Source organism: Mustela erminea, chromosome 16 (genome assembly GCF_009829155.1).
Source record: "Mustela erminea isolate mMusErm1 chromosome 16, mMusErm1.Pri, whole genome shotgun sequence".
NCBI lineage: Eukaryota > Metazoa > Chordata > Mammalia > Carnivora > Mustelidae > Mustela > Mustela erminea.
This window is the reverse complement of record NC_045629.1, coordinates 83,722,347-83,748,930: the sequence shown is the minus strand read 5'-3', so window position 1 is coordinate 83,748,930 and position 26,584 is coordinate 83,722,347. Positions and strand designations below refer to the sequence as shown.

The window sequence follows — 26,584 nt, the reverse complement described above, 5'->3', positions numbered from 1 at the left end:
TGCTGGCCTGTCATGCAATGTCCAAAAAACGCTGCTTCATTTATTCTCCCTTTTTTGGTTGCTTAAGGCAAGGCGGTAAACCCAGTTCTCATTAATGCGCATAGCCTGATGCTGAAGCCAGTGGTGTGCTCTGGTTTTGACCCATGTGTTTATTCTCTGCCCTGTTAGAGTGTGAGCTTCATGAGGATGAGATATTTGGGGTACGTGGGACGGACATCTCAGTGACCACTGGCAAACAGGGTGACCAACCATTCCAGTCTGCCCACAGAGATCGCCTCCATGGGTCTGGAGGCTCAGTGCTTAGGGCCCCCCCCCCCCAAATTCATCTCCTTTCAAGACAAAACAAAACAAAAAAAACCAAAACACACACACACACACACACACACACACACACACACAGAAAAAAAAACCCTTATATGTAGTCAAATGGAATGTTGTGTTTTTGCATCAGAAAAAAAAAATGAAAAACTTAGGGCCCATGAAAATCTTAAATTTCACCTAAATCAGAACAAAAGCTAAATGTTGAGGTGAAGTTATGTAAGTAAAAACCAGGTATTTAATATTGATACTATGGTTGGAGGGGCCCTGAAGTTATGGGATTCAAGGTCAAGTCTTGCCGTTACGTTTTGCTAGACGGGACCAGGGACCGTTGCGGGGACTGAAGGCCGGAAATGCTCGGTAAAATACAGAAGTCACTCAGCAGCTAAGGCAGGGCCAGGCAGGGACCCAGGCAGGCTGAACAGGGAGCCGGGTCCAGGGGTCACTGCGCCCTGGGACAGCTCCATGCAGCACCTCCGCTGAACTGGGCTCGAGGACTAGGGCCTGCGTGGTGGCCTGGAGGAGGGGTCCAAGTGCACCTGGCAGCAGCAGGAGGAGACTGGGAGAGCCCGAAGCTCCAGCGGAGTCGCTGCGGCCAGACCCCGTGGAGGCAGCTCCTGAACGGCGCGCGCGCATCTGAGGATCGCGTGGGGATCCCTGTCTGGCCGCACTCCGGTGCGGACGCCGCGGACGCCGGGGCTGAGGCTTGAATCCCCGTGGGCGGCGGGCCGGCTGAAGCGAGATGGGAGGGGCGTTGGGGTGGAGCCTGGGCCGACCTGGGGCGGGGGCGGAGACAGCGGAGCCGGCGCGGGGCTGAGACTGGGCGGAGCTGGGGCGTGACCGAGAAGAAACGGAGCCGGGGGCGGACCTGGGACGAGGCGGGGAGTGGGCGGAGCTGGGGGAGTGGCCAAAATGAACGCGCGTCGGGGGCGGAGCCGGGGCGAGGATTGGGCCGAGCTGGGAAGGGGGTGGAGCCGGAGCAGGACCGAGACTGGGCGGGGGGGCGGGGCCGAGGCTAAATAGTGCCAGGGACGGAGCTGGAGAGGGGGCGGGGCAGGGGCGGGGCTGAGACTGACTGGAGCCCGGGGCGGAGACTGGGAAGAGCTGGGGAGGGGCGGGCCCGGGGCGGGCCGGGGCGGGCCGGGGCCGGGCAGGGGCGGGCCCAAAGCCGGCCGGGGGCGGGCCGGGGCGGGGCCCCCGGCGGAGAGCCCACGCGCGGCGGGTGGCTTCCAGCCGCACAGGCCGCCGAGGGGCACTGCCGCGTGGTCATCGCGGGGCGCTCGGACCATCCTGCTGTCAGACCGGGGGCTCGGCGAGCGGCCGCGGGGGAGTCCCGGGCTCAGCGGAGGTACGGTGTGCTGAAGGTGACGGTTGAGGTCACCCGAAACCTTCCCCCTCGGCTGGGGACCGCAATCTTCGGGGCGGAGCTCTCCGGGAGGGGCGGGAAGCGCTGGAGCCGCAGCTCGGCCTCGCTCAGGCCTCGGGCGCCCTGAAGTCGGCTGTTGGGAAACGGGGCCTGAAGAAGTGCGGGTTTGACGTGCTGGGGAGGGCGGAGTCTAATTTAGTCCGCTGGGGTGGGGACGCGCACCCCGACCAGCCCCGAATGTCCCCGCAGGGCGGAGGGGAGTCCTAGTCCAAATTCCGCACCCCACCCCCACCCCGCCTCTCCCCGCAGACTGGATGTCTCCATCCCAGACACCGTAGGGGAACTGGGAAGTTATTCTCCTGCTGTTCGCCCAGTGCCCCTCCGCCTGGCCCGAGCTCAGCACTGCGCGGAGCTGCGGCTGCGGCCAGGGACGCAGACCTGGAAGGCCCAAGTAGGGCGGGGCTCTGGAGGTCTTCATGGACGCGCGGCCCCCGCCTGGGCCCTGAAAGGAGCAGAAGTGGGGACCCACTCAGGGATACCCCAGTGACATGACTTTGTAATATAGATGAGGTTTGGTGGAGTGGGGTCTGGAGCCGGTGCCCAAGAGAGAATTCTTGAGAGGTCTTTGGTGCAAATTGTTGGTTTTATTAAAGCCCAGGGATGGGACCTGCTGCGGGCAGAAAGAGCTGCACTGGGGTCCTGAGGAGCAAATGACTATGTACCATGGGGTTGGGGGAGGTATGGAGAAAGGGAGTTTTTCAAAAGAACTTTTATATGCTCAAGAGGACCTGCAGGGTACTGGAGGCCTCGCCATTGTCCAGGTTATTTCCCCGTAGCAAAGCACAGTAACATTAAGACAGTTGGGAGCTTCTGGGAAGAACATCACATGTCCCCCCAGGAGTGGGCGGCAGTGGGTTGGGGGATTGTAGGGTGTCACCTTCTGCTTCTTCAGCTAGCCTTCTGCTCCCTCATCACCGGGAGCAAGGTGGGGGGGGAGCCGAGAGGAGAGACCCAGCCCTGGGGCCCAGTCCTGCACTCAGGGCCCTAGGTGATGGGGGTGGCAGCGTGTCAGGCTCCCACGGGGGCCCTGCATGGACCACCCCCGAGAGTCTGCGCCACAGGTCTCCTGTCTCGCGGATGCCTCTCCCCTTGGAATGTCCCCACCCTGGTCCCTTCTCATCTCTTTTCATGTTCCTTTCTTCAGGAAGCCTGACACTCTGGGTAGGGTGGCCCTTCTGCGCAGGTCCCCTGGGGTCCCTCAGTCCTCCTGGTGACCACCTGTCTTTGTCTGCCTCTGTGCAGCGCTGCAGTGCTTTGAGGCAACCAGGAGCTCCCGGATGGCAGGGGTCGTCTGACCCCCTGTGCCCTGCCCAGCCCACCACTCCACTCTGTCCTCTTACCTCCAGCCATGGCGGCCCTCCTCACCCTGTTCCTGGCAGCCCTGGTGGGCCTCCCTCTAGGTAAGACAGTTGGAGAACAGAGCGATGCACAGACCCCTGTTTGGGGGGTGGGGGAGAGAACACGTGGGCCAGAAATGGGGAGGGAGACCAGAAGGCCTGACCACCTCCGTCCAGCTGTTCTGCCCTGAGGAAGGTGACAGGGCCTGGGGTCTGACGGGCTGGAGGAGGGGCCTCTCCAATCCAGCTCCCACCCCATGCCCTGACCCCCAGCCCAGGCTCTGGACTGCCATGTTTGCGCCTACAATGGAGAGAACTGCTTCAACCCCATGCGTTGCCCAGCCATGGTCTCCTACTGCATGACCACGCGCACGTGTGAGTCCGCGGGCGCCCCCTGCTGCCCTTCCTGGGGAGGGGGTGTGAGGGCTGTCCTCCCCTGCCCCGGACAGTGTGGGACCGGGAGGAGGGAGGCTCCCTGCTGCCCTCGGATTGTGGGAGCACCCGGCTGGGGGAGACCCGGCCAGGGTGGACCAACCCTGGCCCCTCGCCTGCCTCCCCTCTGCAGACTACACCCCGACCAGGATGAAGGTCAGCAAGTCCTGCGTGACCAGCTGCTTTGAGACCGTGTATGACGGTTACTCCAAACACGCCTCCACCACCGCCTGCTGCCAGTACGACCTCTGTAACAGCGCTGGCCTCGCCGTGCCCGGGACCCTGGCCCTGGCGCCCGTTCTCCTGGCTACCCTCTGGGGTCTGCTCTAAACCCCGCCCCCCAGGAGCCACTCCAGGACAAAGTCCTGAGAGGTTCAGCCTTTCCCTTTCACCCCGCACACGCCCCCCACCAGCTGCACCCCCCTCACCCCCACCCAGCTACCCCCAGCACTGCCTGCTAGAGGGACTCCCTCGCCTGCCTGCCACCCTGGGCCTCGCTGGGCCTCGCTCCCAGACCACGACCTTCTGTTCTTGAAAGGTCGATGTGGGCCCAGCCCTCCCAGAGGAGCCTGGTGAAGTGTGCTGCTTAGCTGGGGTCCTCTGCTGGCTGAGGAACACTGATTTGAAGAGAGACTTGGCCCACCTTCCTGGCAGCTCTGGGAGCCAGGCTCCGCCCCAGTCCACCCAGGAAGTGTGGGGAGCCGCGGGGGGACAAGTGGGGACCCAGGATGGGTGAGGGGCCATCCTGGGAAGCAGGGCTTTCTGGGGCACCAGGAGGGCTGTCTTTGTGCCTCTGACTGAGGGAGCTGCCCCGGGGGAGCTGTGGCTTAGAGGCCTGAGGGAAGCCGGCCTTTGTCCCCATCTGCTGTCCCAGGTAGAAGTGCCAGGAACCCCCCTTGGCTGGGGTTTGGGGGTGGACTCAACCTAAAGAGCACCCTGAGCGCCTCCCCCGCCCCCAGAAACCTGGTAAGGGAGTCTTCCGTTTTTGACTCTCCCCTTCCCCACCCTGGCCTGAGGCTGGCAGGCACTTGTGGGGGGGGGGGCGGGCAGCTATATTTGGTGAAGCCCAGAGCTGACACCAGGACTATTTTCGGCAGGGAGGGAAGCAAGCTGGGGGGGGGGGGGGGTGCGGGGGGGCCTCTGACTCTGCCTGAGCCGGGAGAGAGAGGTCCCCCCGGGGCTGAAGAGCTCCCTCCTTGATGTGAAGAGCGGCGTGCTGGTGCCCCCAAGCCGGCGGGGCATTGGGACCCCCAAGAGCCCAAGAATTGGCATTATTTAAAGGGTGCCCAGCCTAGGTGAACCCCATCCCTGTCCTGGTTTGGGTAACAAGAGTCTGCCCAGCATGGACCGTGCTGGGTAAGGGTGGCCTGGGAAACACGTCTTCCTGCCAGTGGGGCCGGGCTGCGCACATGTCCTCATGCCCCAGGGCACACAGGGCTTGAGGCCTTACCTGACCAGTGTCCCCAGCTCCGGCGTCCGTAGAGGAGCCTAGGAGCCCCTTCAAGCTCTCTAGGCCTAAGTTGGCAGGACAGTGGCAAATGCTTCTATGGTGGGATTGTCCCTGGGACTCAGGAGCCCATGGCCCGAGAGCGTGGCTCTCATGGTGGGGGGGGGGGGGTGGAGCTGGACAGTGTGCCCGGAGAGTTTCACCCAGGCCCTTCTGGAACTCAAGGGACTGGGAGACCCTCGGGCGGGGTCCTCAGGCTTGACTGGCTGCCTGGACCTCCCAGAACGTCCTGGAAGATGGGCCTCATCCTGGGCCGGAAGGCGCTGCACTCGAGGACCACCTGGTCACCAGCTCAGTCCCCACGGAGACCTGGGCGTCTCTGTCCTCCGCAGCCCAGTCCGGTGTGAGCGCTCCCTGGGGGAGGCTGGGAGCAAGCCGGACCCCAGCCGCGGTTCCCAAAGGTCCAGCAGGAGCCCCCAGGAGTGATCAGCCTCGGGGAAGTGACCCAGCTCGCCCACAGAGCTGGCTGGAAGGCGGGCCCAGGCCTCTGGCTGCAGAAGCCTGCTAGGAGGAAGGGTGGACGTGAGCCTGCAGCACCAGCCGCCCTTGGCCTCCTGACTCAGTGGGAGAGGCTTGGAAGCAGTTGTTAGCTTGTGTAAGACTTGTCCCGGGTCAGCGGCGTCCTAGGCCACAGCTGGGAGGAGCACAGGGTCAGTCCCCCCTTGCCCCGGTGGGTGATGATCTTAGAGACCTGCCTGGCCACGTTGGGGTTCTGGGGTCCCCGAGAGCAGGGAGCCGGGCTTGCCGCAGTATGGGGGTGCTTATACCTGCCTTCTGTCCCCATCTGCCCATCCTCCGCTGTGACCCGACCCAAGGCCAAGACCCAGAACATTGCACCCGGCCTGCAGGACCATGCCACACCCCTCCCCCATGCTCCCACAGCCCCCTGGCTGGCTGGGCTGTCCCCAGACCCCAGCACAGAGCCCTTGGCAGGCCCTCAGCTGATACGGGACCCAGACCATAGTGGGAAACCTGTGACACTGAACTCGAAGGGCAGTGCCGGTGGGGACCACACTGACGAGGACAGGAGCTGACCTCTGTCTGGCTTCCCTGTGCCCCGGCCACTGGCACACCATGACCACCCTGCGAGGAGTGAGCCATTCTCACGGCCCCTTCACAGGTGAGGCACAAATCGGGACGGGGTGCCTGGCCACCATACCCCTGCCCCACTGAGCAGTCTTCTCCCGCCGGCTAGGAGGCTGCACCCCCGAGCCTGGGGTGGGGAAACCAAGGAGGGGTTTTATAAACTGAAAACAAACTGTGCCTCGGAAATACAAGAGCTTAGGGTCAGGAGAGCTCTAGAAGGAGAAGAGTGCAACCAGAGACTTGAGAAGCCACGAGGCCCCCAGGCAGGTGTCCAGCCCTGTGTCTGTGTCCCGGTCTGGCTGGGGTTGCCAGGCTGCCCGCAGGCAGTGGACATGTCCTCTGTGGGGACGGGTCCCTCCAACAGAAGCGAGTACCCCCCGGACGGGAATAGAGGTGCTCCTCGAAGCTCCCTGGGGCGTCTCAAGTCTGGAAGCAGCCCAGTCTCGGTGCCGCCTGCCATGGGTCCCCTCGGGGCACAGCTGAGCAGCCGGAACTGCGGGCGCTGACCTTAGGGGCACCCTCCAAAGTGTCCGCCCCACTGCTGGGAGGGGAGGGGGGCATCCACCACCCCACCTCCCTCTGCAGCAGCTGATTTGTTAAACACCCATCTTACCGCTGGAAAGGGTACAAAGAAATGGGGACGCCTCCTTCTGTCTTCTACCCCCTCCCATGAGTTTTGTTGGGTCCCACAACTCGGGGTGCCTGCAGGTCCTCACCCACGTCTCTGAGCCTCAGCTGTCTCATTGGTAAGATGGGAATGGTCGGTCCCCACAAGCCGAGCCTCGGGAGCATGGCCGAGGCTGTGGGTGAACGTGCCCAGCCTCGGGCCCAGCACACAGGAGGCCTCAGACGGACGGACAGATGGGTGGACGGATGGACGGGTGGCCCCTCTTCCCTTGGTGCCACGTGCGAGGGCTGGGCCCTTCCAGGGCTGTGCCGCACCCTGGCAGCTCATACTAAGCCCCGTAGCCCTGGCCCCGACCTTGATCGGCATGAGAACCCGCCTTCCGGCCAGGGCGCCCTCCTTTGCTCACACCATGCACCTCGGGGAGGCGCATGGTGTCTCGAGTGTGAATAAATGGGCGAATACGCTTGTCCACCCTTCTCTCTGTTCTCAGCAGCCGCCGCGGCCTGCGCCAGCTCCCTCCCTGGCCTCGCACAGCTGGTCGTGCCGGCTCTGTGGGTCCCAGGCTCCAGTTCGCCCTGGCTCGTCCTGTCGTCCTTGGAGCCAGGGCTGGCATGGGACAAGGGGGTGACCCAGGGGAGGGGGGCGGGCACGAGAAGCCGAGGACCCCGGGCTCCAGGGAAAAGTGACAGGCCCACCGACTCGCCCGGCCTCCCTCTGAGAGGAGTCCCTAGGGGGGCCTGGGAGAGGCAGGCGGCACCCCAGGAACCCACCTACCACCCCTGCTTTTAAAGCTCTTCCCCTGGGAGCAGGGTCTGAATCCACCCAGCTCCCAGCCGGAAGGAGCCCACCCGATAGAGCGGTGGACCGAAGCCACTCGGCGTCCAGAGCAGACACAAGGATCTGTGCGGGGATAAGCTTCTGCGCCGCCCCCACGGCTTTTGGCAGAATGGTGGGGCTGGCGGGTCGCTCTGCACGTCCGGCTTCTGCTCTCACATGCACCCTTTTGGGCTCTCACCCATCACGGGACCCCTTGAAATATCTCTCTGCTCCCCGCACCTCCCCCCGCCTCCCAGCCACAGGGCACACGGGCACACTGCCGCAGGTCTTGGGCCCTGCCGTGTGAGCTCGGCGATGGCCACTAGCCCTCCTCGCTCCTAGCAAGGCCGGCAGCTCTCCCCCGCCGGGACCGCGGAGGACGCACCTGTTCTGCTCTGAGGAGGGGAGCTGGTCATCGGACACCCTGGGGGGCACTTGTGGCTACCCCTAAGCTTCGCAGACGCGTTGAGCGGGACGGGCAAGCTCAGGCCCGTGCTGGACCCTCGGTCCAGGTCCTCACAGGAAACCCAGACACTGAGCTGAGGGTCCACCCCGTGCCAGGGGGTCTTACCTGGTCCCCACGCTGCCATCTGATGGACAAAGAGGTCTGTGAGATAAACAGGGCTGGGTCTGGGGCCCGAGGGCTGGGCAGGTCCCAGCCTGGCTCCTCCGCTGAGTCAGCGGCCAGGTGAGTCAGAGCTGGCGGGAGCCGCCGATATAAGACGGTGGCCTGGTACCTGCGAGCCAGCCTTGACCCAGGAAACCATGCGGCTGCTCCCTGGGCTCTTGCTGGCCGCTGCCTTGAGCCTGGAGCTGGGTGAGTCCAAGGGCCACCTCCGTCCCCACTGCTCTAAGCCAGTCCCCCAACCCCAGCCACTACCGAGCCCTGGGCTGGGGCTTGTCACCTCAGGGAAGCCCGATTCCTGCCCCCCACCCCCTTTTCTGGGCTCTAGACCCTCCCCACCTGCCATCTCCTACCTTCCGCGTGTGGATAGCACTCAGTGCTCTCCCCCACCCCCTCCTGGACCCGCAGACCCGTCAGCGGAGCCCACAGTGCCGTCAGCCTCCCAGCGCCCTGCCCCGAGCTTGACAGCCCGCTCCCCCACAGGCTTCTCCACGCAACAGTGACCCCCACACTGAGTGAGGGCCTCTTCCAGCTCTCCGTGGTCTGCCCGTTTCCTAGGACACCCTCTTCTGGACCCTAGTGGTTCTCTTCTGACTGGGACACGGGCCTCTCCTCCTTTTGCTCGGGCTTCCTTCTGGCACCAGTTCCCCACTCCGGCCATTTATTTCCGTGTTTGGCTGCGCCCACGTCTGCCCTTGCTGGCCAGGTCTGGTCCAGCTCCAGGCCCAGCGGACCAAATGCCTGTCTAAGGGCTTCTCGGGGAACTCTGCCTCAAATGGGGCTGCCCCACCTGGCCTCATCTTCCTAGCGCACCAGATGGGGGACGGCGTCTCCGCCCACCCACCCACAGCCCCAAAAGAAACCAGCCAGACGCCCGATCCAACCACAGCCGGCCCCACTTGCCCAGCCCTCACCTGACAAGGCCCCTGCCTCCATGCCTGGGAAGGCATCTTCCTCACGGCTCGTGGCCCTAAACGAGATGGGCACGGGGAGTGTCTGGACTGCCCCTGGGCCTCGGCTCCACCCAGGGCCGTCTGGGATCCGCTGCTGTCCCCCTTAAGGAACCCCCCCCACCCCAGGCCCAGGCACTTGCGGGCTCTCTGTTCGGTGGGGAGGGTCTCACCAGCGAACCCTAAGAACTGCCCCAGGGTCGTCAGTGTGGATGGACAGGGGTGGGGAAAGCCTTCGTCACCCCCAGCGCTAAGTCACAGGCCCCTCCTCCCTCTGGCTCCGCCGGGGTCCAGCGGATCAGGGACGCTGCACATGCCACAGCATTGCTGGTGCCCTCTCCCTGCTCCCGCCCAGTCCCCACGCCTGCCCTGTCAGAGGGAACGCACGGGGTGCAGAGTGGGAGAGTGGGAGAGGCCAGGGCGCAAGCCTGGCCGGCTGCTGCCACAGCCCTGCCCCCAGATGGCCCTTCCTTCCCCTCCCCCCTCCCCCCTCCTACTTCCCCCTCCCACTCCCCCCTCCCCCCTCCCCCCTCCCCCCTCCCCCCTCCCTTCCACGAAGCTCTCCTGGCCTCCACTAGGTACAGCCGGGGATGCTCTGGGGCCGCAGAAGAGTGGGTGAAACACCCCTCCCATGTCCTTCAGGTCGGAGGGGGTGGGGTGGGGAGGGAGCCCTGAGCAAGGTCACATGGGGGCAGGGACGCTGCCACCAGGCTGGGGCAGAGGTACCAGCCACATGGGGGGCATGTCAAAGGAGGAGCCATCAACTCTGCCTGGAAATCCAGAAGGCCTTCTTAGAGGAGGTGGCATTTGAGGGGGGCCTGTCTTGCCAGGAAGGCAGAGGGAAGAGCCTGGGCGAGGCAGGGAGGCGTCTGGGCGAATGAGAGAGGAAAGCAGAGGCGAGCGGGCGGCGGGAACTGCACTTCTCAAGGGGCTCCCTTGGGGCAGAGACACCCGTTTCCCAGGTGACAGTCCCCTGTCTGTCCATTAGGTGGCACACGTAGCTTACCACACCATCCTCGGGCATGATGTGCCGGTGGCTTCAGGCAGCCGTGATGAGCTTTGTGACAGGAGCTGTCACCTTCCCTGGTCACGCGGTCTCAGATCGCTCTGCAGGGCTGGCCGATGCGTCAGGGCCAACTGGGCACACTCCCATGGTGGGGACTTCGCGTCTCCATCACTGCTCTGGGGCTCTGGGAGGAGGCTGCCCACAACCCCGGGGGCTGAGCAGAGGGCTCAGGGCTGGCCAGGAGGTGTATGTGCCTTGGCCAGGTGTGCGTGTGTGTGCCCGTGCACACTGGGGTTTGGTGAAAGTGTGCAGCGCCTCACGGTGCCCCCTGGCCCAGGTCGGAAAGTGTGCTGATCCGGGGCAGATCCAGGGCGACGGTGATGGCGGGGCTGGGGCAGCCAGCAGAGGCCCAAAGGATGGACTGGGGCATGGATGGGGCGGGAGGATCCCGCCCCGAACTGTGATGCCCTGAGGCTCAGAGCCTGCCCTCAGCGGGAGGGACCCCTGCGGGTGTGCACTGCGCTCACCCCGGACAGAGGCACTGAGCGCAGGAACCAGAGAAGGAGGGGCAGCCAGGGAGGGAGGAAATTCAAGGCAAGGGGCATGGTGGGGAGGGGGTGCCGAAGGACAGAGAGGCCCCTGCCGTGCCCCGGTGCGAGGACAGTGCTGATGGGCAGATCGGCCAGACATTTACGGAATGAACTTAGTATTTCAAAAGCCTCCGGGTTGTCCTCAGAGAAGAAACACTGAACAAAACTGCGCCGGCCACCCTCCGGTCCCTTTCGTCGTCCGGCGCTCCTGTCCCCACGGCTTCCCACTCCCCACGGAGGCCAGTGAGCCCCCCCCCACCACAGCCACCAGAACGAAGGAGCCTGTGGGTCTCAGGGTTCTGCTGACGTGGAAATGGGCACGGCCACATCGTGGGGAGCCCTCACCACCTTCCCCCATCTCCAACACCTCCCAGCCCCCAGCTCGTTCTGTGTGAAGCCACTGCTCACGCCATCCACTGGGGTGGGGGGTGTCGTACAGAGAGTCCGCAAAGACTCCATCCTGCCCCCCAGCCCAATGCTGTCCTGGGCCAGGGGACTCAGCAGAGCCACCTCCAGCTGCAGCCGACCCCGCTGTGGCCCCGGGCCTGGCCACCTGCACCCTGGGAAGAGTGGTCCCGCAGGATGGAAGGGCAGAGCGCCAGCCCTGGGCTGAGGCTTGGGACAGGGTGGCCTCCCCACCCCCTTATCTAGAAGGTCTTAAGGGGCTGCGCACGCCAGGATGAGAGCCTAGGGTCCTGAGAATGAGGGGGGGTCCTGGGTGGGAAGAGAGGGCGCTGTCAGGCCGGCATTGCCCACACCTGTGTCCCTCTCGATCTGTGCGTCCATCCGCCTGTCCCTCCGCCCACGGCTGACCGGCCTGTCCCTCCTCTGCTCACGGCTGCAGCTCAAGGCTTGAACTGTCACCAGTGCAAGGGCTTTGGAGGGTGCACCCATGCGTCCAGATGCCCATGGGGCTCCAACTACTGCGTCAGCATCGCCACCCGTGAGTAAGGGATGCATGGGGAAGCCCAGCTGTGCCCTCCCTGCCCAGGAGAGGAGACCCAGGCTCAGAGGGGGCAGAGCTGGTCCAGGCTCCCAACGAGGCTGGAACAGGGTGGGAGGGGCACCCACTGACCTCAGTGCAGGAGACGACTCCAGGGAGGGGGCCGGTTACACCCAGTTTGGGCACTGACTCTTGGCTTGGTGGCAGGTAGGGCGGGGGCACAGGCAGCTCAGGGCCTCAGGGAGCTTGCACTGTTTACCTTCTGTCCACCCCAGGAGTCCCCTTCAGTGTCGCTGACCTGCCTCTGGTGACCAAATCGTGCTACAGTGGCTGCCCGGACATCTCTACCCTTGGCCTTGGCCCCCACGTGTCCATCGTCTGCTGCCAGTTCAGCCTCTGCAACACGGACTGACCGCCCTCCCACCCTCAGCACCCCCCACCCCGCCCCGGCCCAGGGCTAAGAGACGCCCGGAGCCTCAGGCTGAGGCTGCTCAGGCAGCTGAGAGGGGGCACTGGCTGGGGGGGCTGCTCGAGCATCCCAGGGCTCAGAGCGGGAGGTCCTAAGAACTAGAGGTGGCACTGGGTGGTCCAGAGGAAGGGGGAGGGCCCCCGGCAGAGGAAGGGACCTTTGGGGGAACTGGAAAGGGGAAGCTGGAGGGAACAGAGCAGACAGGTGAGGGGGGAGGCTGGAGGCAGCTGGCCCCCACCCACGCACGGGTGCAGTCGCATCCCCGCACCCACACCCACAACCACGCACGTCCCCACACACCGCCCCCACATGCTGAGAAACTTTTAATCAGGGTTCCAGCCGGCCTCCAGCTGCGGAGTGGTCCAAGACCCTACCGGCCAGGGGACGTGGCTCCTCCCCACCACATGACCCCCAGCACAGCGCCCAGCCCTTGCCTCGTCCTTACCCTGACCACGGTCCCATGAAAGAAAACGTGGACAAGCCAGTGCGATGGTGCAGCCACCCAGTGTGGGGGGCAGTGTCCCAGCAGAGAGTGACCCCACAGAGAGGCACAAGCAGGGCTTCGGGCTAGCGGGGTGAGGACGGCACGCGGGAAGGACAGGACTGCGCAGGCGCTAATGTGGCGTGTGGCAGGTGCAGGGGCGGGGGGCGACCCGGCACAGGCGGTGGGTAGCTGACCACCCCAAGAAGAAAACCAAAGCGGCTCTGGGCCTTCACTCCCACTCACTCGAAAGGCATTGCAACTGAATCACAGATTTAAGTGTTAAAAAGAGAGAGACAGTGTGTTAAAGTGTTTGGCGTAGAAAACTGAGACCCCCAGCAATCCCATACCTGCGCCGGACGAACCCAAGTTCACACGGAAGCCTCTCGGTGACCGCTCACACCAGCCTCCCTCGTAACAGCGACAGCGTGGATAGACGGCCCGGTCTGTCCAGACCGCGGGGTGCGTCCCCACCACCCGCGCACCCCGCGCTGCTAACGGCGGCGGCACGAAGCTGAGACCTGAGTGAGACGTCGAGAGCGAGAGGCCACATGCGGAGAACCGCAAACTGCGCTCCGCTCCCGTTTCTGCGAAGCGCCCAGCACAGGCCAATCCGGGGGTGGGGGGCGGGCAGGCGGCCAGGGCAGGCTGGGAGAGCCCTGGTGTGGGGCTGGCAGCCCGCGGGGGGGCCGGGTCGCGGAGGCACTGGGGCGCGGGGAGGGCTCCTTCCTGAGCCTGACTGGGGAGGGCTTCAGGACCTGTGAGTACACCAGCTCTCCGTGCGTGAACTGTACGGAAGGGGACGCGCGTCCAATAAAGCTGATACAAATTTCAAAGAGAAAAACAGAAAACGTTGTTTGCAAGAAAAACAGGACTGCACATCCAGACTGAGAAAGGTTCGCGACCACACTAACGCAGGAAAGGATGCGCTGCGCAAAACCAGAGCGCAGGCGACTGCGCAGGTGACGCAGGCAGCCCCCACGGCCGTGCCACTCCTGGGCGCAGTGAAGAGTGCTGCCCGGTCCCACCAGCAGGTTCCCCCCGAGAAGAACGTCAGCCCCACGCAGAGCCAAAAAGTAGCCTTCACATCTAGGAGCGAGCACACAGAGAAGAGGGGTTCAGGGCAGGCAGGAAGCCACCCCTCTGTGCCCCAGGGTGGGGCGCTGCAGCCCTCACCGGCAGGTCCGACGCCTGCCCCCAAACGTCACCAGACACCTGCGGCAGGGAGTGCCTACCCACACGGCCGCAACCCCCCTGCTCCAGGCTTGAGAATCTGGTGAAAGGCAGGGCTCCCGATGTGAAGGCCTGGTGAGGCCTGGGTAAGCACCGGGTGAAGCAACTTAGGCCCCGAGGCAGGGGTGCTGAGTCTTGAGGCGTGAGACCCATCAAGAGCGGATGGGTCTTTCACAGGGTTCCTGCAAACCCCCTGGGAGGGTCAGGCCGTGGCGCGCAGGGACCAGAAGCGCTATCACGTGACAAGGAGTGCGCAGTGTTGGGGTGGGGGGCAGCGAGGGTTCCCAGGTGTCCCAGCACAGATGGGAGCAGCCTCAGGTCTGCCGGCACACAGGTGACTGTGTATTAGGGCACGTCCACATCGGGGTCCCTCAAGAAGGGTGCCGCCGGAAGGGCTGCCTCGGGGATAATGTCACTCCCCGCATTTTCTTCACTGTGTAGAAACATGGAGCATTCAGGCTACTCTGTGGGATGCCCCGCACAGGGGAACGGGTGAGCAGGAGCCAGACACCCCACTACCTTCCTGGGGGCCTGCAGACACTGCCCAGAGGAGGCCACTCACAGACGGCTGGGGAGGAAGCCTAGTCCGGAGATGGAGTAGCAGCAGAGAGCCCTAACCCGGTCACACTCTAAACCCTAACCCTCGCCACACTCTGATCCCTGATCCTGGTCACACTCTGAGCCCTGACCGTGGTCATGAACCCTGACCCTGGTCACACTCGGAGCCCTGATTCCTGGTCACATACTGATCCCTGATCCTGGTCACACTCTGAGCTCTGATCCTGGTCACAACCTGAGCCCTGACCCTGGTCACACTCTGAGCCCTGAACCTGGTCATGAACCCTGACCCTGGTCACACTCGGAGCCCTGATTCCTGGTCACATACTGATCCCTGATCCTGGTCACACTCTGAGCCCTGATTCCTGGTCACATACTGATCCCTGATCCTGGTCATACTCTGAGCCCTGATCCTGGTCATGAGCCCTGACCCTGGTCACACTCTGAGCCCTGATTCCTGGTCACATACTGAGCCCTGATCCTGGTCACACTCTGAGCCCTGATCCTGGTCACAACCTGAGCCCTGACCCTGGTCATGAACCCTGATCCTGGTCATACTCTGAGCCCTGATCCTGGTCATGAGCCCTGATCCTGGTCACACTCTGAGCCCTGATTCCTGGTCGCATACTGAGCCCTGATCCTGGTCACACTCTCAGCCCTGATTCCTGGTCATATACTGAGCCCTGACCCTGGTCACACTCTGAGCCCTGATTCCTGGTCACATACTGATCCCTGATCCTGGTCACACTCTGAGCCCTGATTCCTGGTCACATACTGAACCCTGATCTTAGTCATACTCTGAGTCCTGACCCTGGTCACATTCTCACCTTAACCCTGGTCACATACTGATCCCTGATCCTGGTCACACTCTGAGCCCTGACCGTGGTCATGAACCCTGACCCTGGTCACACTCGGAGCCCTGATTCCTGGTCACATACTGATCCCTGATCCTGGTCACACTCTGAGCTCTGATCCTGGTCACAACCTGAGCCCTGACCCTGGTCACACTCTGAGCCCTGAACCTGGTCATGAACCCTGACCCTGGTCACACTCGGAGCCCTGATTCCTGGTCACATACTGATCCCTGATCCTGGTCACACTCTGAGCCCTGACCGTGGTCATGAACCCTGACCCTGGTCACACTCGGAGCCCTGATTCCTGGTCACATACTGATCCCTGATCCTGGTCACACTCTGAGCTCTGATCCTGGTCACAACCTGAGCCCTGACCCTGGTCACACTCTGAGCCCTGAACCTGGTCATGAACCCTGACCCTGGTCACACTCAGAGCCCTGATTCCTGGTCACATACTGATCCCTGATCCTGGTCACACTCTGAGCCCTGATTCCTGGTCACATACTGATCCCTGATCCTGGTCATACTCTGAGCCCTGATCCTGGTCATGAGCCCTGACCCTGGTCACACTCTGAGCCCTGATTCCTGGTCACATACTGAGCCCTGATCCTGGTCACACTCTGAGCCCTGATCCTGGTCACAACCTGAGCCCTGACCCTGGTCATGAACCCTGATCCTGGTCATACTCTGAGCCCTGATCCTGGTCATGAGCCCTGATCCTGGTCACACTCTGAGCCCTGATTCCTGGTCGCATACTGAGCCCTGATCCTGGTCACACTCTCAGCCCTGATTCCTGGTCATATACTGAGCCCTGACCCTGGTCACACTCTGAGCCCTGATTCCTGGTCACATACTGAACCCTGATCCTGGTCACAACCTGAGCCCTGACCCTGGTCATGAACCCTGATCCTGGTCACACTCTGAGCCCTGATTCCTGGTCACATACTGAGCCCTGATCCTGGTCACACTCTGAGCCCTGACCCTGGTCATGAACCCTGATCCTGGTCATACTCTGAGCCCTGATCCTGGTCATGAGCCCTGACCCTGGTCACACTCTGAGCCCTGATTCCTGGTCGCATACTAAGCCCTGATCCTGGTCACACTCAGCCCTGATTCCTGGTCATATACTGAGCCCTGACCCTGGTCACACTCTGAGCCCTGATTCCTGGTCACATACTGATCCCTGATCCTGGTCACACTCGGAGCCCTGATTCCTGGTCACATACTGAACCCTGATCTTGGTCATACTCTGAGTCCTGACCCTGGTCACATTCTCACCTTAACCCTGGTCACATACTGATCCCTGATCCTGGTCACACTCTGAGCCCTGACCGTGGTCATGAACCCTGACCCTGGTCACACTCGGAGCCCTGATTCCTGGTCACATACTGATCCCTGATCCTGGTCACACTCTGAGCCCTGACCGTGGTCATGAACCCTGACCCTGGTCACACTCGGAGCCCTGATTCCTGGTCACATACTGATCCCTGATCCTGGTCACACTCTGAGCTCTGATCCTGGTCACACTCTGAGCCCTGACCCTGGTCACACTCTGAGCCCTGAACCTGGTCATGAACCCTGACCCTGGTCACACTCGGAGCCCTGATTCCTGGTCACATACTGATCCCTGATCCTGGTCACACTCTGAGCCCTGACCCTGGTCACACTCTGAGCCCTGAACCTGGTCATGAACCCTGACCCTGGTCACACTCTGAGCCCTGATTCCTGGTCACATACTGATCCCTGATCCTGGTCACACTCTGAGCCCTGATCCTGGTCACAACCTGAGCCCTGACCCTGGTCATGAACCCTGATCCTGGTCATACTCTGAGCCCTGATCCTGGTCATGAGCCCTGACCCTGGTCACACTCTGAGCCCTGATTCCTGGTCACATACTGAGCCCTGATCCTGGTCACACTCTGAGCCCTGATCCTGGTCACAACCTGAGCCCTGACCCTGGTCATGAACCCTGATCCTGGTCATACTCTGAGCCCTGATCCTGGTCATGAGCCCTGACCCTGGTTACACTCTGAGCCCTGATTCCTGGTCGCATACTGAGCCCTGATCCTGGTCACACTCTCAGCCCTGATTCCTGGTCATATACTGAGCCCTGACCCTGGTCACACTCTGAGCCCTGATTCCTGGTCACATACTGATCCCTGATCCTGGTCACACTCTGAGCCCTGATTCCTGGTCACATACTGAACCCTGATCTTGGTCATACTCTGAGTCCTGACCCTGGTCACATTCTCACCTTAACCCTGGTCACATCCTGAACCCTGATCCTGGCATTCTAAGTCCTGACCCTGGTCACATGCTATATCTCAACCCTGGTCACACTGCAAGTCCTGATCTTTGTCACACTCTGAGCCCTGACCCTGGTCACATGCTGAGCCCTGACCCTGTTCACATGATGAACCCTGACCCTGGTCACACACTGAACCCTGACCCTGGTCACTCTCTGAGCCCTTACTCTGGTCATACTCTGAGTCCTAACCCTGATCACCCTCAAGACCCCCACCCTGGTCACACTCTGAGCCATGATCCTACTCATACTCTGACCCTTGACCTACTCACACTCTGAGCCCTGACTCTGGTCACATGATGGGCCCTGATTTTGTCGCACTCTCGAGGCTCCTAGTAGGACTGGGGGGATGGCTGGCTTCTCAGCATGGAGGCATCCTAGACAGAGCCCACCCAAACTCTGACTGAGCCGCATCCCTCCCCGACCTGAGTAGACAGGTGCAAATTTGCAGTTAAGTTTCAGCCTGGCTGCCCAGGGATCAGACAGAAACTATAGGAGGGGTGAACGCCCAGGGGCCAGGGGTGTGCTCTGCATGGAAAGCACAGGTGGGGCCCTTGGGTCTGAGCACAAGGAGCTGGGCTTGGTCCGGGCTGCAGCAATGGAATTGGGCTGGACTGGACGGAAGGAGGAAGCTAGGGTGTGTGTGGTGGGTGTCTAATCCCGTTAACGGCATCCGCGTCAGCGCCAACAGCAGCGTGGCGGCTTGCTCAAGTGTGAAATCAGACAAGCCCGGCTGCTGCTTGCGTTTCCCCAGCCCGCGCAAGGTGACCTGCTCAAGTCAGCAGCTGCCAGGAGCGTCCGATCCTATGCCCGAAGCAGAGTCAGTTGTTAGTGTTGTGTGCTAGTGTCGTGTCTCCAGAGCCGTGGTGAGGAAAGCATGATCCAGCAGGGCAGGTGGCTCCCCCAGGCTGGGCGCTCCGGGAAGCCACGCACCCAGCCCACAGCCCCCACCCAGTGTCTAGACGGGCACAGGACCTGTCAGCTCCCACATGGAGCTGATCTCAAAGGAAAGCCAAGGACCGCATGAACGCTGTGGGGTGGGGAGGGGGGAGTCCCCAGACAGAATGTCAGCCACGGGAGGGTGTGGGAGGAACGGGCATCCCTGGTGACAGGAAAAGCAGGAGCCGAGTCTTGGAGGGGAGTAAGATTTGGACCCTCTGGGAGAAGACAGAGGAGTTGGGTGGGGTTGCCACATGGCCCCAAGTGAGTCTGGACTCCATGGCCTTGACTTCCCAGCAAGAGGCCCTGGGACCTGCCAACAGCCCTCCCCACCCTACCCTGGGGTTCACCCTGGCAGCTGTGGGCTTGCTAGAGGGGTGTGACTGGGTCACGGGTAGAGAACATCCTGGGGCGGCTGAAGTGCAAGCACTCTGGGGGGGATGTGTGTGCGCCTGTGTGTTGGGGGGCAGCCGCGGCTGAAGCCACACTTCGGTGCTGTCTGGGCCTTGGGCAAGGGCCTTGCTGTCGATGGCCTGACCTACAACGGTCCAGGAGAGCCCTGCCCAAGGGGCAGCCCCTGTGGTTTCTTTAGAGACCAAGGTGTACCTGCCCCTCCAGTGGGCACTGGGGCTAGTGTCCCCAAAGTGACCCTGGCCCCTCCCCAGCTCCACCCTCCACCCAGGACCTTCCTGTTGACCCAGCTCTTTTCCTGTCTTTGTGCCCATGAGCCTCTCCGTACACTTCGGCTGGTTGTCCCGGCAGCCGTCTGTTCCCGTATCTCCGTGCCCCGTGAGATTCCCTCAAGGGAGCTGGGGTGGGGGTGGGGGGGTTGCAGGCCCCCTTGGTAGCATTCAAACCCAGAATTACTAGACTCAGACTCTGCCCTGGAGGCAGGCCTGGGGACCCCTGTGGGAAGGGTGCCTGGCAGAGGCAGAAACCAGGGTGGGGGTAGGGGTGGAGGGGGAAGGAGACGGCGTGGAGCCTGGGGAAGGGAGTCCTAGAGGGAGGTGGGGGCCCCGAATCACAGAGAGGGGCCGTCAGGGCCAGGAAGGGACCCCAGGCTGTGAGGAGGTAGAGGAAAGAGGAAGAGGACAGGGAGGCAGGAGGAGTCCCCACAGAGGAATTGGGCTTCCAGTGCAGGCGGGAGGGGCCCCAGTGGGTGGAGGGGGGCGGGTCTCTGCACCTCTGCCGCCCACAAGAAACCCAATCCCACTAATCTGCTTGGCTGACCGGTCGGGTGGCTGCACTGGGTGTCCACTGTCCCTGCGGGCAGGCCGAAGGCGAGCGTGCTGCAGAGCAGGGTGAGGACTAGACCATGAGGGGGACACGGCTGGCGCTACTGATGCTGGGGCTGGTGACCTGCGGCCGCGAGCTCGGTGAGAGGCACGGGGCAGGGGGCCCAGGGAGTGGAGGAAGGCGGGGAGACCTAGGAGAGGCGGGGTGGGGAGCAAGGATGAGCCGCAGGGAAGGGTGCAGGTGTTTGAGGGGGAGGAGGGCATAGCCCCAAGGGCTGCCCCCCCAGGGCTGGGGCGGCTGCAGAGGCTCTGGGAGCCAGCTGGGGAGCTGCATGTCACTAGGGGCCCTGGGCGCCCCGGAAAGGCTGCAGCTGGAGAGGTCGTGGGCAGAACCATGTTCCCCAATTCTGGGGCCATGTGAAGGCAGGGCTCAGGGGCATCTTGGGGAGACCAGGAAGGCTCTGGGAACTGGGGCTGACACGGGGGTCTGAGAGAACACCTGAGAGATGCCCCAGCCCCTCAGGGCCCCCACATTCAGCCAGAAAAGGAGCTGGGCAGTGGGGGCCCCAGCCAGAAGGGAAACAGATCAACCAGAGGCACAGTGACACGCAGTGGGGGTAGAGGAGCCTGTGGCCTTGGCTGTGCTGGACCAGCTGGCCCCGGTCAGGCCAGCCAGGCTCCTGCGGTGGGTGGGACGCAGAGCAGCACACCCTGGGGCCCCGCCCTTGCCGGCCCGCACCCCAACCTGCCCCTGTCCCCGAGCTGTGGCTCTTCCCTCCTTTGTTAATCTGGCACCAGTGGGTGCCCCAGGCCCAGCCCGACCCACCCTGCACCCCACACACCTCCTTATCTGTTCCCGGTGCCCACTGTTACTCATTGCATGCTGCTCTTTGCTGGTCAGGATTCTGAGGGGGTGTCCGGCCACACTGAGGCCCTCCCTGACCCTGCAAGGACACCTGGCTCCCTGCAGGCCCCACCTCGATGCTTCCAGAGCTGTCCCCTCCACCCCTTGGCCCTGCAGGCTGAGCCTATCAGGGGCACGCTCTGTCTCTAAGGACCACAGCTCAAACCTCCTGACACCTCCCAGAATCTGGGCCGTTGGGCACCAGCAGCCTGGACCGTGCGGCCCCCTCAAACCTGGGCCTCCAGGACGGGGGCTCAGGGAGGGGCAGGGCAAGCCTGATGTGTCCTTTGTCCCTTCTTACCCAGCGGAGGCCCTGCAATGCTACACCTGTCATGAGCCTACTGGTGTGTCCAGCTGCGTTACCGTCGCCACCTGCAATGCCAACGAGACCATGTGCAAGACCACCCTCTACTCCCTGGAGATAGGTCCGCGGGAGCTGGGGGGCGGGGCGATAGGTCCGTGGGAGCTGGTGGGCGGGGCGATAGGTCCGCGGGAGCTGGTGGGCGGGGCGATAGGTCCGCGGGAGCTGGTGGGCGGGGCGATAGGTCCGCGGGAGCTGCGGTGGCGGGGCCGGGGTCCCAGGGTCAGAGAGCCTCCAGGACCCTCACCTGGCCCTGCACAGTGCGCCTCCACCACCTTAGCCATTTGTTTGCAAAAGGGATTTTGGTTCCCAGCAGTTAGGCCTCCCTCCCTCCTCCTTTCTTTCCTGAAACGGAGAGGAAGCCTCCCCTTGCCCGGGGATTCGCTGGAAAGGGATGGCCTCCCGCAGCCAGCTGGGAGCCCGCACTCGGCCCACAGAGGCGGAAGGAAAGAGGAGCGGGGAGCGGGTCACGCCACCCTGGGGTCATGGGCTGGACGTGGGGGCCCTGAAGCTCGCGAGCTGACCGGACACCCAACATGGCCCACAGTGTACCCCTTCGTGGGGGACTCCACGGTGACCAAGTCCTGCGCCGTCAAGTGTGTGCCCTCAGACGTGGACGGCATCGGCCAGACCCGGCCCGTGTCCTGCTGCAACACGGACCTCTGCAACATAGACGGGGCCCCTGCACTGGCCTGCGGCTGCGGCCTGGCCTTGGCGCTGGCGCTCCTCCTGCTGGGCAGCCTCAGCCTCTAGAGCCCCCGCCACCTCTGTCCCCACCCCTACCCCCACCCCCTGCGAGCCAGTCCTGAGTGTCCCGGAAGAAGCATTGTTCCTGCACCAGGCCTCCTGAATCTCCTTTTTGGCAGCCCTGTCCCACCAGGGCGGGGAGGGCTTTGAGCCTCGAGTCCAGCTCCCTCCACCCGACCCTGTGTCCCCCCCCCACCCCTTCTCAGCCCCTCCTCTCCTGGTCCTTTCCTGCCCCTCCTGGCCTCTGGGTTCTCTCTGGGGCTCTCCTCAGCCACACGGCTGCCCCCACCTGTCTCCTCTGCACTCCCAAGATGTGCTAAGCAGGGATGGGCACTAGGGCAGGAAACCAGGCAGGGCTCTGCTCTCTGGGCCCCGCGGATTGTGGTGGGACAGAAAGCGGGACCCCACAGGCAAGGGCAGCACTGCACCTGCCAGGGTCGGATCACAGGTGGCTTCTCAGAGGAGGGGGCCATTAAGGCCAGGCTTTGAATGACTGGGAGATCGTTTGGGTAGAGGAGGGCAGGCCAAGTCAGGTGGAAGGAAGATCAGGCGGGCTCAGAGTGGCCCGGGATCCAGCATAGACCCGTGAAGCGCCTACTGCCTGCTCACCTGGCCCTGGTGACATGGTCCCCTTCTGTTGGTTGGCGGGGCTTGCTGCTGGGCATACCCACCACCTGCCCTCTCCAGGCTCACTGAGCCCCACTCCCTGGGGGCCTAGGGCAGCCCAAGCTCCAATGCAGAGCTCCATCTTCACCTTGGCCAGCACCAAATCCTCCAGATCACCCTCCCAGGAGTCACCTACCCCGGAGGCCTCTTGCCCGGAGGGCTCCCAGCTCTGCATCTGGGTTGAGACTCGATGCTCACACACATGCATATACACGTATGCGCGTACACACGTGGTACTGGAAACACACAGTGCGGGCCATGGACTTGAGGAAGACAGGCCCCGGCTCTCCCACCCAGTGCTGGCCCCTCCCCAGGACCACCTGAGGGAGGCAAGAGGGGGAGGGGAGGAGAGAGCCTCCAGTCACCCTGGGACCTGCGCCTCCTCCCTCTCCTCCTGCTCCAGCAGCTCCTCCTGGACCCCTGGGTGAGTTGGCCCGGTCCTGGGAAGGGGGCACAGCACTGGGGTCCAGCCTGAGTTGGGGCTGGGAAGCCCTCTTTCTGGCTCATCCCCACTGGCCTCTGAGTCCAGAGCCCTCACAGTCAGCCCTCGCCCCCCTTCTGGGGTTTCCTTCCCTTGGATGGTAGAGAGCAGCAGCCAGGACCTGAAGCAGGTCTCTCCTGGGGCAAGGGACACCCCATGCCTCTGAGAGAGGAGACCCATGGCCAGAAGGCCCGCTATCCCTGGGACCCCAGAAACCCGACATCTCTGCCTCCTGTCCATCTCAGGGACTCTGTGGTCCTGAGCCAGATCCTGGGGGACAGAACACCCCCGCAGCCCAGCGAGCCCTGTACCGTGTGTCTAACACAGACTGGTCGCACAGCCTGGCCACCACCTGCCAGAGACCCCTGACTCTGGGAATGGCAGGGAAACTGGGAAGCCAGGCACGGCCAAGTGCTGGCAAGATGCCTTCGTTTGGGGTTGTAGCTCTGAACTCTGACTTGACCACGGAAGAGGCCCCGTCCAGTAATTCAGCACACCTCTCTCCTGGTTCCTGTGTGTCTCACAAAAGTGAAGGGAATGGCAGGGTCACTAGAGCTCTAGAGCCTGGTTTGGGACCCAGTACACACACACACACACACACACACACACACACACACACACACAGCCCTCCAGGGAAGCATGGGAACACTGTGTGCCCCCCTCCCTCCTGGTCGCTGCTCCTGCCTGGCCTTCCTCCCCTCCGAAGCCAGAGCCAGGGCCCTTCCAGGCAGCCCCTGACAGCACACGGGGCCTCTCCCCTTCCTGCCCACCCCAGCCGCCTTCTCGGCACACTCGCCCACCACTGCTCCCGGTTCTCGTCCGCCCCTTGCCTTCCCAGCTGCCCTTGGAGGCACAGGACGTTCTGGCTGGTTCGCAGGTGAAAGAAAGGGGGTCAGGAGGGTTCGTGAGCAGACTGGTCACACAGGAGGTCAGGTGGGGCCAGGGCCCACTCAATCTGTCAGACTCCACACTAGACACTCCCCAGTTGCTCTTGCAACATCCGGGGCGCAGTCGCGGGACCAGGCCCTGGGGAAGGGCCGCCCGGCTGCTGTCCGCGCCCGCACCTGCCATGTGAGGCTGTTGGCTTGGCAGCAACCACAGTCTCTCCCTTTGCAAGCAGGGCCTCCCTTTGTTTCCTCAGTCACAAGGCCCCATCACACCTGCCCTCAAAACCGCCCTGGGTCCCTAGTCTCATCCTCCCCCAGGAGTGCGGTCTAGAGGGGCAAAGGAGTCACCTCAAGGCCACACGTGCAGCCAGCAGCAAAGCCAAGACCGAAACCAGGACCCAAACCAGGACCTCCTGAGCGCCGGTCCCCGCTCCTCCCCGCACTCATCCCACCAGGAGGCTGGGGGGCGACTCCACACCCGACAGCGGGCGCCGTCCACACACCCAGCCTGCAGCACACTCACAATCTGTCCTCAGCCACCTGCCCGGCCAGCGGCTCGTCTCCGTCTACCGCCGCCCCCTCCTTCCCTCCCCCCTGCACGCTGGCCCCAGCCACACCCTCCACCTTCTACCCAGCCACTTCCTCAAACATCGCCCCCCCGCCCCCCGCCCCCACCCACTCACCCGTCCACCCCCCATTAGGCCGTCCGGGGACAGAGAAACGAGAGGGTCTGGAACACCAGGAAGATACCTGGATGAGGGGCGCCTGGCCTGGACCTTCCAGCACGGGGAAGAGTTGAGGCCAGGACGGGAGGCCCGGGAGGGCGCCCACCAAGAGGCAGAGAACAAAGGTGCGGGCGCGGGGAAGCCTCGGTGAGAGGTGGGCCGTGAACAGCCGGAGAAGGCCGTTAGGTCAGGAGGCAGGGGTTGGGCAGAGCCCTGTTGTCTGGGGCCTAAAATCGGGAAGCTCAGGCTTGATCATTTGTAGGGAAGGGGCTGGCAGTGACTGTGGGGTCTGCCTGGAGCCCACACCCGTCAGCCCGAGAGGAGCCTGGGGGGCCCATCCCAGCCCCTGTGACACCATCCCCACCCCACCAGGCGCCCACCCTCCTCTGCACCTGGCCCGATTCCCCGCCCCTGGGCCTGTGCTCTGGGGGGCTCCTGTCTCAGGAGGAGGACATCTGGGTGTGAAGGAGCCAGGCCCCCGTTTGGTGCCTGGGCAGCGTCCTCGTGGGCCGGCACCAGACAGGCTCCAGCCATGGGGGTCCCCCGCCTTGAGGGCCTGGGCGTGACGCTGCCCGCCTGCCCACCGTCCCGCCCGCTCCCTCCCACTGCTACCCCGTGCCGCCCGGCTGACTCACATGCCTCTTTCGCCACCACCCTGGCAGGCCCTGCAGGGCGGGCAGGGTATAAGTGTCCACGGAGGCGGCCCTGGTGCTGCCTGTCCTGGCTTCCAAGCGTGGCAGATGGCCTGGTGCAGGGCTGCCCTCCCACTGCTGCTTATTGCAGCGTCCAGCGCGCGTGGCGGTGAGCGGGACGGCTGGGAGGGACCTGTCATTGGCCTCACTCAGCCCACCTCCTCAGTGGGCAGGAGGCCCTTCAGGCCCTGGGGCAGGCCTTCATAGGCACCCCCGAGGCTCACCTCCCTGGCCCTACATCAGCCTCCTGGGCCCGAGAGCCTCTGCTCGGGTCAGGCTTCAAGTCCCCATTTTCTAGGCAGGAAAACCAAGGCTCAGTGGAGGAATGCGGCGTTCGGTCCGCTGGCCGGAGCCCTGGGCCTGGAAGGGTCTCAGTCAAGCAGGGGTGGATCCGAGGGGTATGCCCAGGGGCTAGACCGCACTTGGCCTCTGCTCCAGCCTCCCAGATGGCCCCCGAGGCCGGGTGATGAGGTCTGCCCCCTCCCCCGCCCAGGTGAGGCCTTCAAATGCTTCACATGCGAGCAGCCCACAACCATTTCGCTGTGTAAGAACGTCACTCGCTGCAAGCCGGAGGCCACGGCCTGCCAGACGGTGCTGGTGCAGGTGGAGTCGGGTGAGTCCGGCCCACAGTGGTCACCTTCCCCAAACGGTCCTCAGGGTTGGGGGACAGCGGTGGAGGTCCCACGGATTGGCTCTGGGGTGCACAAGGGCTGCATCAGCCTCGGGGCTCCAGGCCCCCCCAAGGCTGCATGGCATGCCCCAACAGACACCTGGAGGGAGCAGCATGGCCCAGCCTGGGCGGGGGGTGTCACGGGGTGTCCCTGGCAGAGTTGAAAAGGGCTGGAGCAGGTGCCTGAAATTTGGGGCAGGTGGGGAGGGCACTAGGCAGCAGAGGAGCGGGCTCTGATGCCTGTCCACCCCCGGCAGAGTATCCCTTCAACCAGAGCCCCAAGGTGACCCGTTCCTGCGCCAACTCCTGCATAGCCACCGACCCCGACAGCATAGGAATCGCCCACCCCGTCTACTGCTGCTTCTATGACTTGTGCAACTCCATGCAGGGCACCAGGCTGGGGGCCAGCCGCCGGGGGCCCCGGTCCTCGGCCGCCTCCTTCCCTGAAGGGCCCAGCGCCACCGGAGATCGTCTCTACCCACGTGCTTCCTTGAGCTCCCCGAGCCTCAGGTGAATCGCGGACCCCAAGGGCTACGAGTTTTGCCAGGGGCCCTCTGTCGCCCACCCTTGCAGAGGATAAATAAAGACGAGGCAGAGGCCACTTCTCCTTCCTGGGCGCCGACAGCGCACGGAGTCAGCTTTCAGGAGAGACGGGCTGAGTCAGGCACATTCCGGGCCCCGGGCCTTCCTTCTCACCCAGGGCCATTTGGACT

The 26,584-nt window shown here is 63.6% G+C and overlaps 4 protein-coding genes across 9 annotated transcripts; 3 read left to right on the top strand and 1 right to left on the bottom strand.

The window, feature by feature from the left end:
- Nucleotides 1–1,499: 1,499 nt before the first annotated feature.
- On the top strand, nt 1,500–7,205 carry LOC116575208 (ly-6/neurotoxin-like protein 1). 3 transcript variants are annotated; one of them, XM_032316466.1, is made up of 4 exons: nt 1,500–1,666; nt 2,987–3,144; nt 3,355–3,456; nt 3,647–7,205. In XM_032316466.1, exons 2-4 carry the CDS (start codon nt 3,093–3,095, stop codon nt 3,841–3,843), a joined length of 351 nt encoding a protein of 116 aa, XP_032172357.1. In that variant the 5' UTR covers nt 1,500–1,666; nt 2,987–3,092; the 3' UTR covers nt 3,844–7,205. The 3 variants fall into 3 exon arrangements, with proteins under 3 accessions (XP_032172357.1, XP_032172358.1, XP_032172359.1); XM_032316467.1 differs by lacking the exon at nt 1,500–1,666 and adding an exon at nt 2,030–2,135; XM_032316468.1 differs by lacking the exon at nt 1,500–1,666 and adding an exon at nt 2,165–2,254.
- Nucleotides 7,206–8,298: 1,093 nt separating this feature from the next.
- Nucleotides 8,299–12,102, top strand: SLURP2 (secreted LY6/PLAUR domain containing 2). Its single transcript, XM_032316469.1, has 3 exons — nt 8,299–8,379; nt 11,572–11,664; nt 11,940–12,102. Exons 1-3 carry the CDS (start codon nt 8,316–8,318, stop codon nt 12,074–12,076), a joined length of 294 nt encoding a protein of 97 aa, XP_032172360.1. The 5' UTR covers nt 8,299–8,315; the 3' UTR covers nt 12,077–12,102.
- Nucleotides 12,103–12,809: 707 nt separating this feature from the next.
- On the bottom strand, nt 12,810–20,948 carry LOC116575237. The gene is made up of 2 exons (XM_032316505.1): nt 20,581–20,948; nt 12,810–13,703 (listed from the first exon to the last, which is right to left on the bottom strand). Exons 1-2 carry the CDS (start codon nt 20,613–20,615, stop codon nt 13,109–13,111), a joined length of 630 nt encoding a protein of 209 aa, XP_032172396.1. The 5' UTR covers nt 20,616–20,948; the 3' UTR covers nt 12,810–13,108.
- LOC116575238 (ly6/PLAUR domain-containing protein 2-like) lies at nt 19,741–26,584 on the top strand. 4 transcript variants are annotated; one of them, XM_032316506.1, is made up of 4 exons: nt 19,741–19,879; nt 20,948–21,067; nt 25,695–25,814; nt 26,129–26,497. In XM_032316506.1, exons 1-4 carry the CDS (start codon nt 19,819–19,821, stop codon nt 26,383–26,385), a joined length of 558 nt encoding a protein of 185 aa, XP_032172397.1. In that variant the 5' UTR covers nt 19,741–19,818; the 3' UTR covers nt 26,386–26,497. The 4 variants fall into 4 exon arrangements, with proteins under 4 accessions (XP_032172397.1, XP_032172400.1, XP_032172399.1 ...); XM_032316509.1 differs by having other exon boundaries at nt 26,260–26,348; XM_032316508.1 differs by lacking the exons at nt 25,695–25,814; nt 26,129–26,497 and adding an exon at nt 21,551–22,767.

What these genes read in the sequence shown, in the direction of transcription:
- SLURP2 (XM_032316469.1), top strand. Translation starts at nt 8,316, where the DNA reads ATGCGGCTGCTCCCTGGGCTCTTGCTGGCCGCTGCCTTGAGCCTGGAG. An exon ending in GGAGCTGGGTGAGTCCAAGG is followed by an intron (nt 8,380 to 11,571) that starts GCCACCTCCGTC and finishes CTGCAGCTCAAG; the next exon opens with GCTTGAACTGTCACCAGTGC. An exon ending in CTGCGTCAGCATCGCCACCC is followed by an intron (nt 11,665 to 11,939) that starts GTGAGTAAGGGA and finishes TGTCCACCCCAG; the next exon opens with GAGTCCCCTTCAGTGTCGCT.
- LOC116575237 (XM_032316505.1), bottom strand. Translation starts at nt 20,615, where the DNA reads ATGAGTAACAGTGGGCACCGGGAACAGATAAGGAG. An exon ending in CACCGGGAACAGATAAGGAG is followed by an intron (nt 13,704 to 20,580) that starts GTGTGTGGGGTG and finishes GCTCGCTCCTAG; the next exon opens with ATGTGAAGGCTACTTTTTGG.
- LOC116575208 (XM_032316466.1), top strand. Translation starts at nt 3,093, where the DNA reads ATGGCGGCCCTCCTCACCCTGTTCCTGGCAGCCCTGGTGGGCCTCCCT. An exon ending in CCTGGTGGGCCTCCCTCTAG is followed by an intron (nt 3,145 to 3,354) that starts GTAAGACAGTTG and finishes CCTGACCCCCAG; the next exon opens with CCCAGGCTCTGGACTGCCAT. An exon ending in CTGCATGACCACGCGCACGT is followed by an intron (nt 3,457 to 3,646) that starts GTGAGTCCGCGG and finishes TCCCCTCTGCAG; the next exon opens with ACTACACCCCGACCAGGATG.
- LOC116575238 (XM_032316506.1), top strand. Translation starts at nt 19,819, where the DNA reads ATGAGGGGGACACGGCTGGCGCTACTGATGCTGGGGCTGGTGACCTGC. An exon ending in CCTCTACTCCCTGGAGATAG is followed by an intron (nt 21,068 to 25,694) that starts GTCCGCGGGAGC and finishes TCCCCCGCCCAG; the next exon opens with GTGAGGCCTTCAAATGCTTC. An exon ending in GCTGGTGCAGGTGGAGTCGG is followed by an intron (nt 25,815 to 26,128) that starts GTGAGTCCGGCC and finishes CACCCCCGGCAG; the next exon opens with AGTATCCCTTCAACCAGAGC.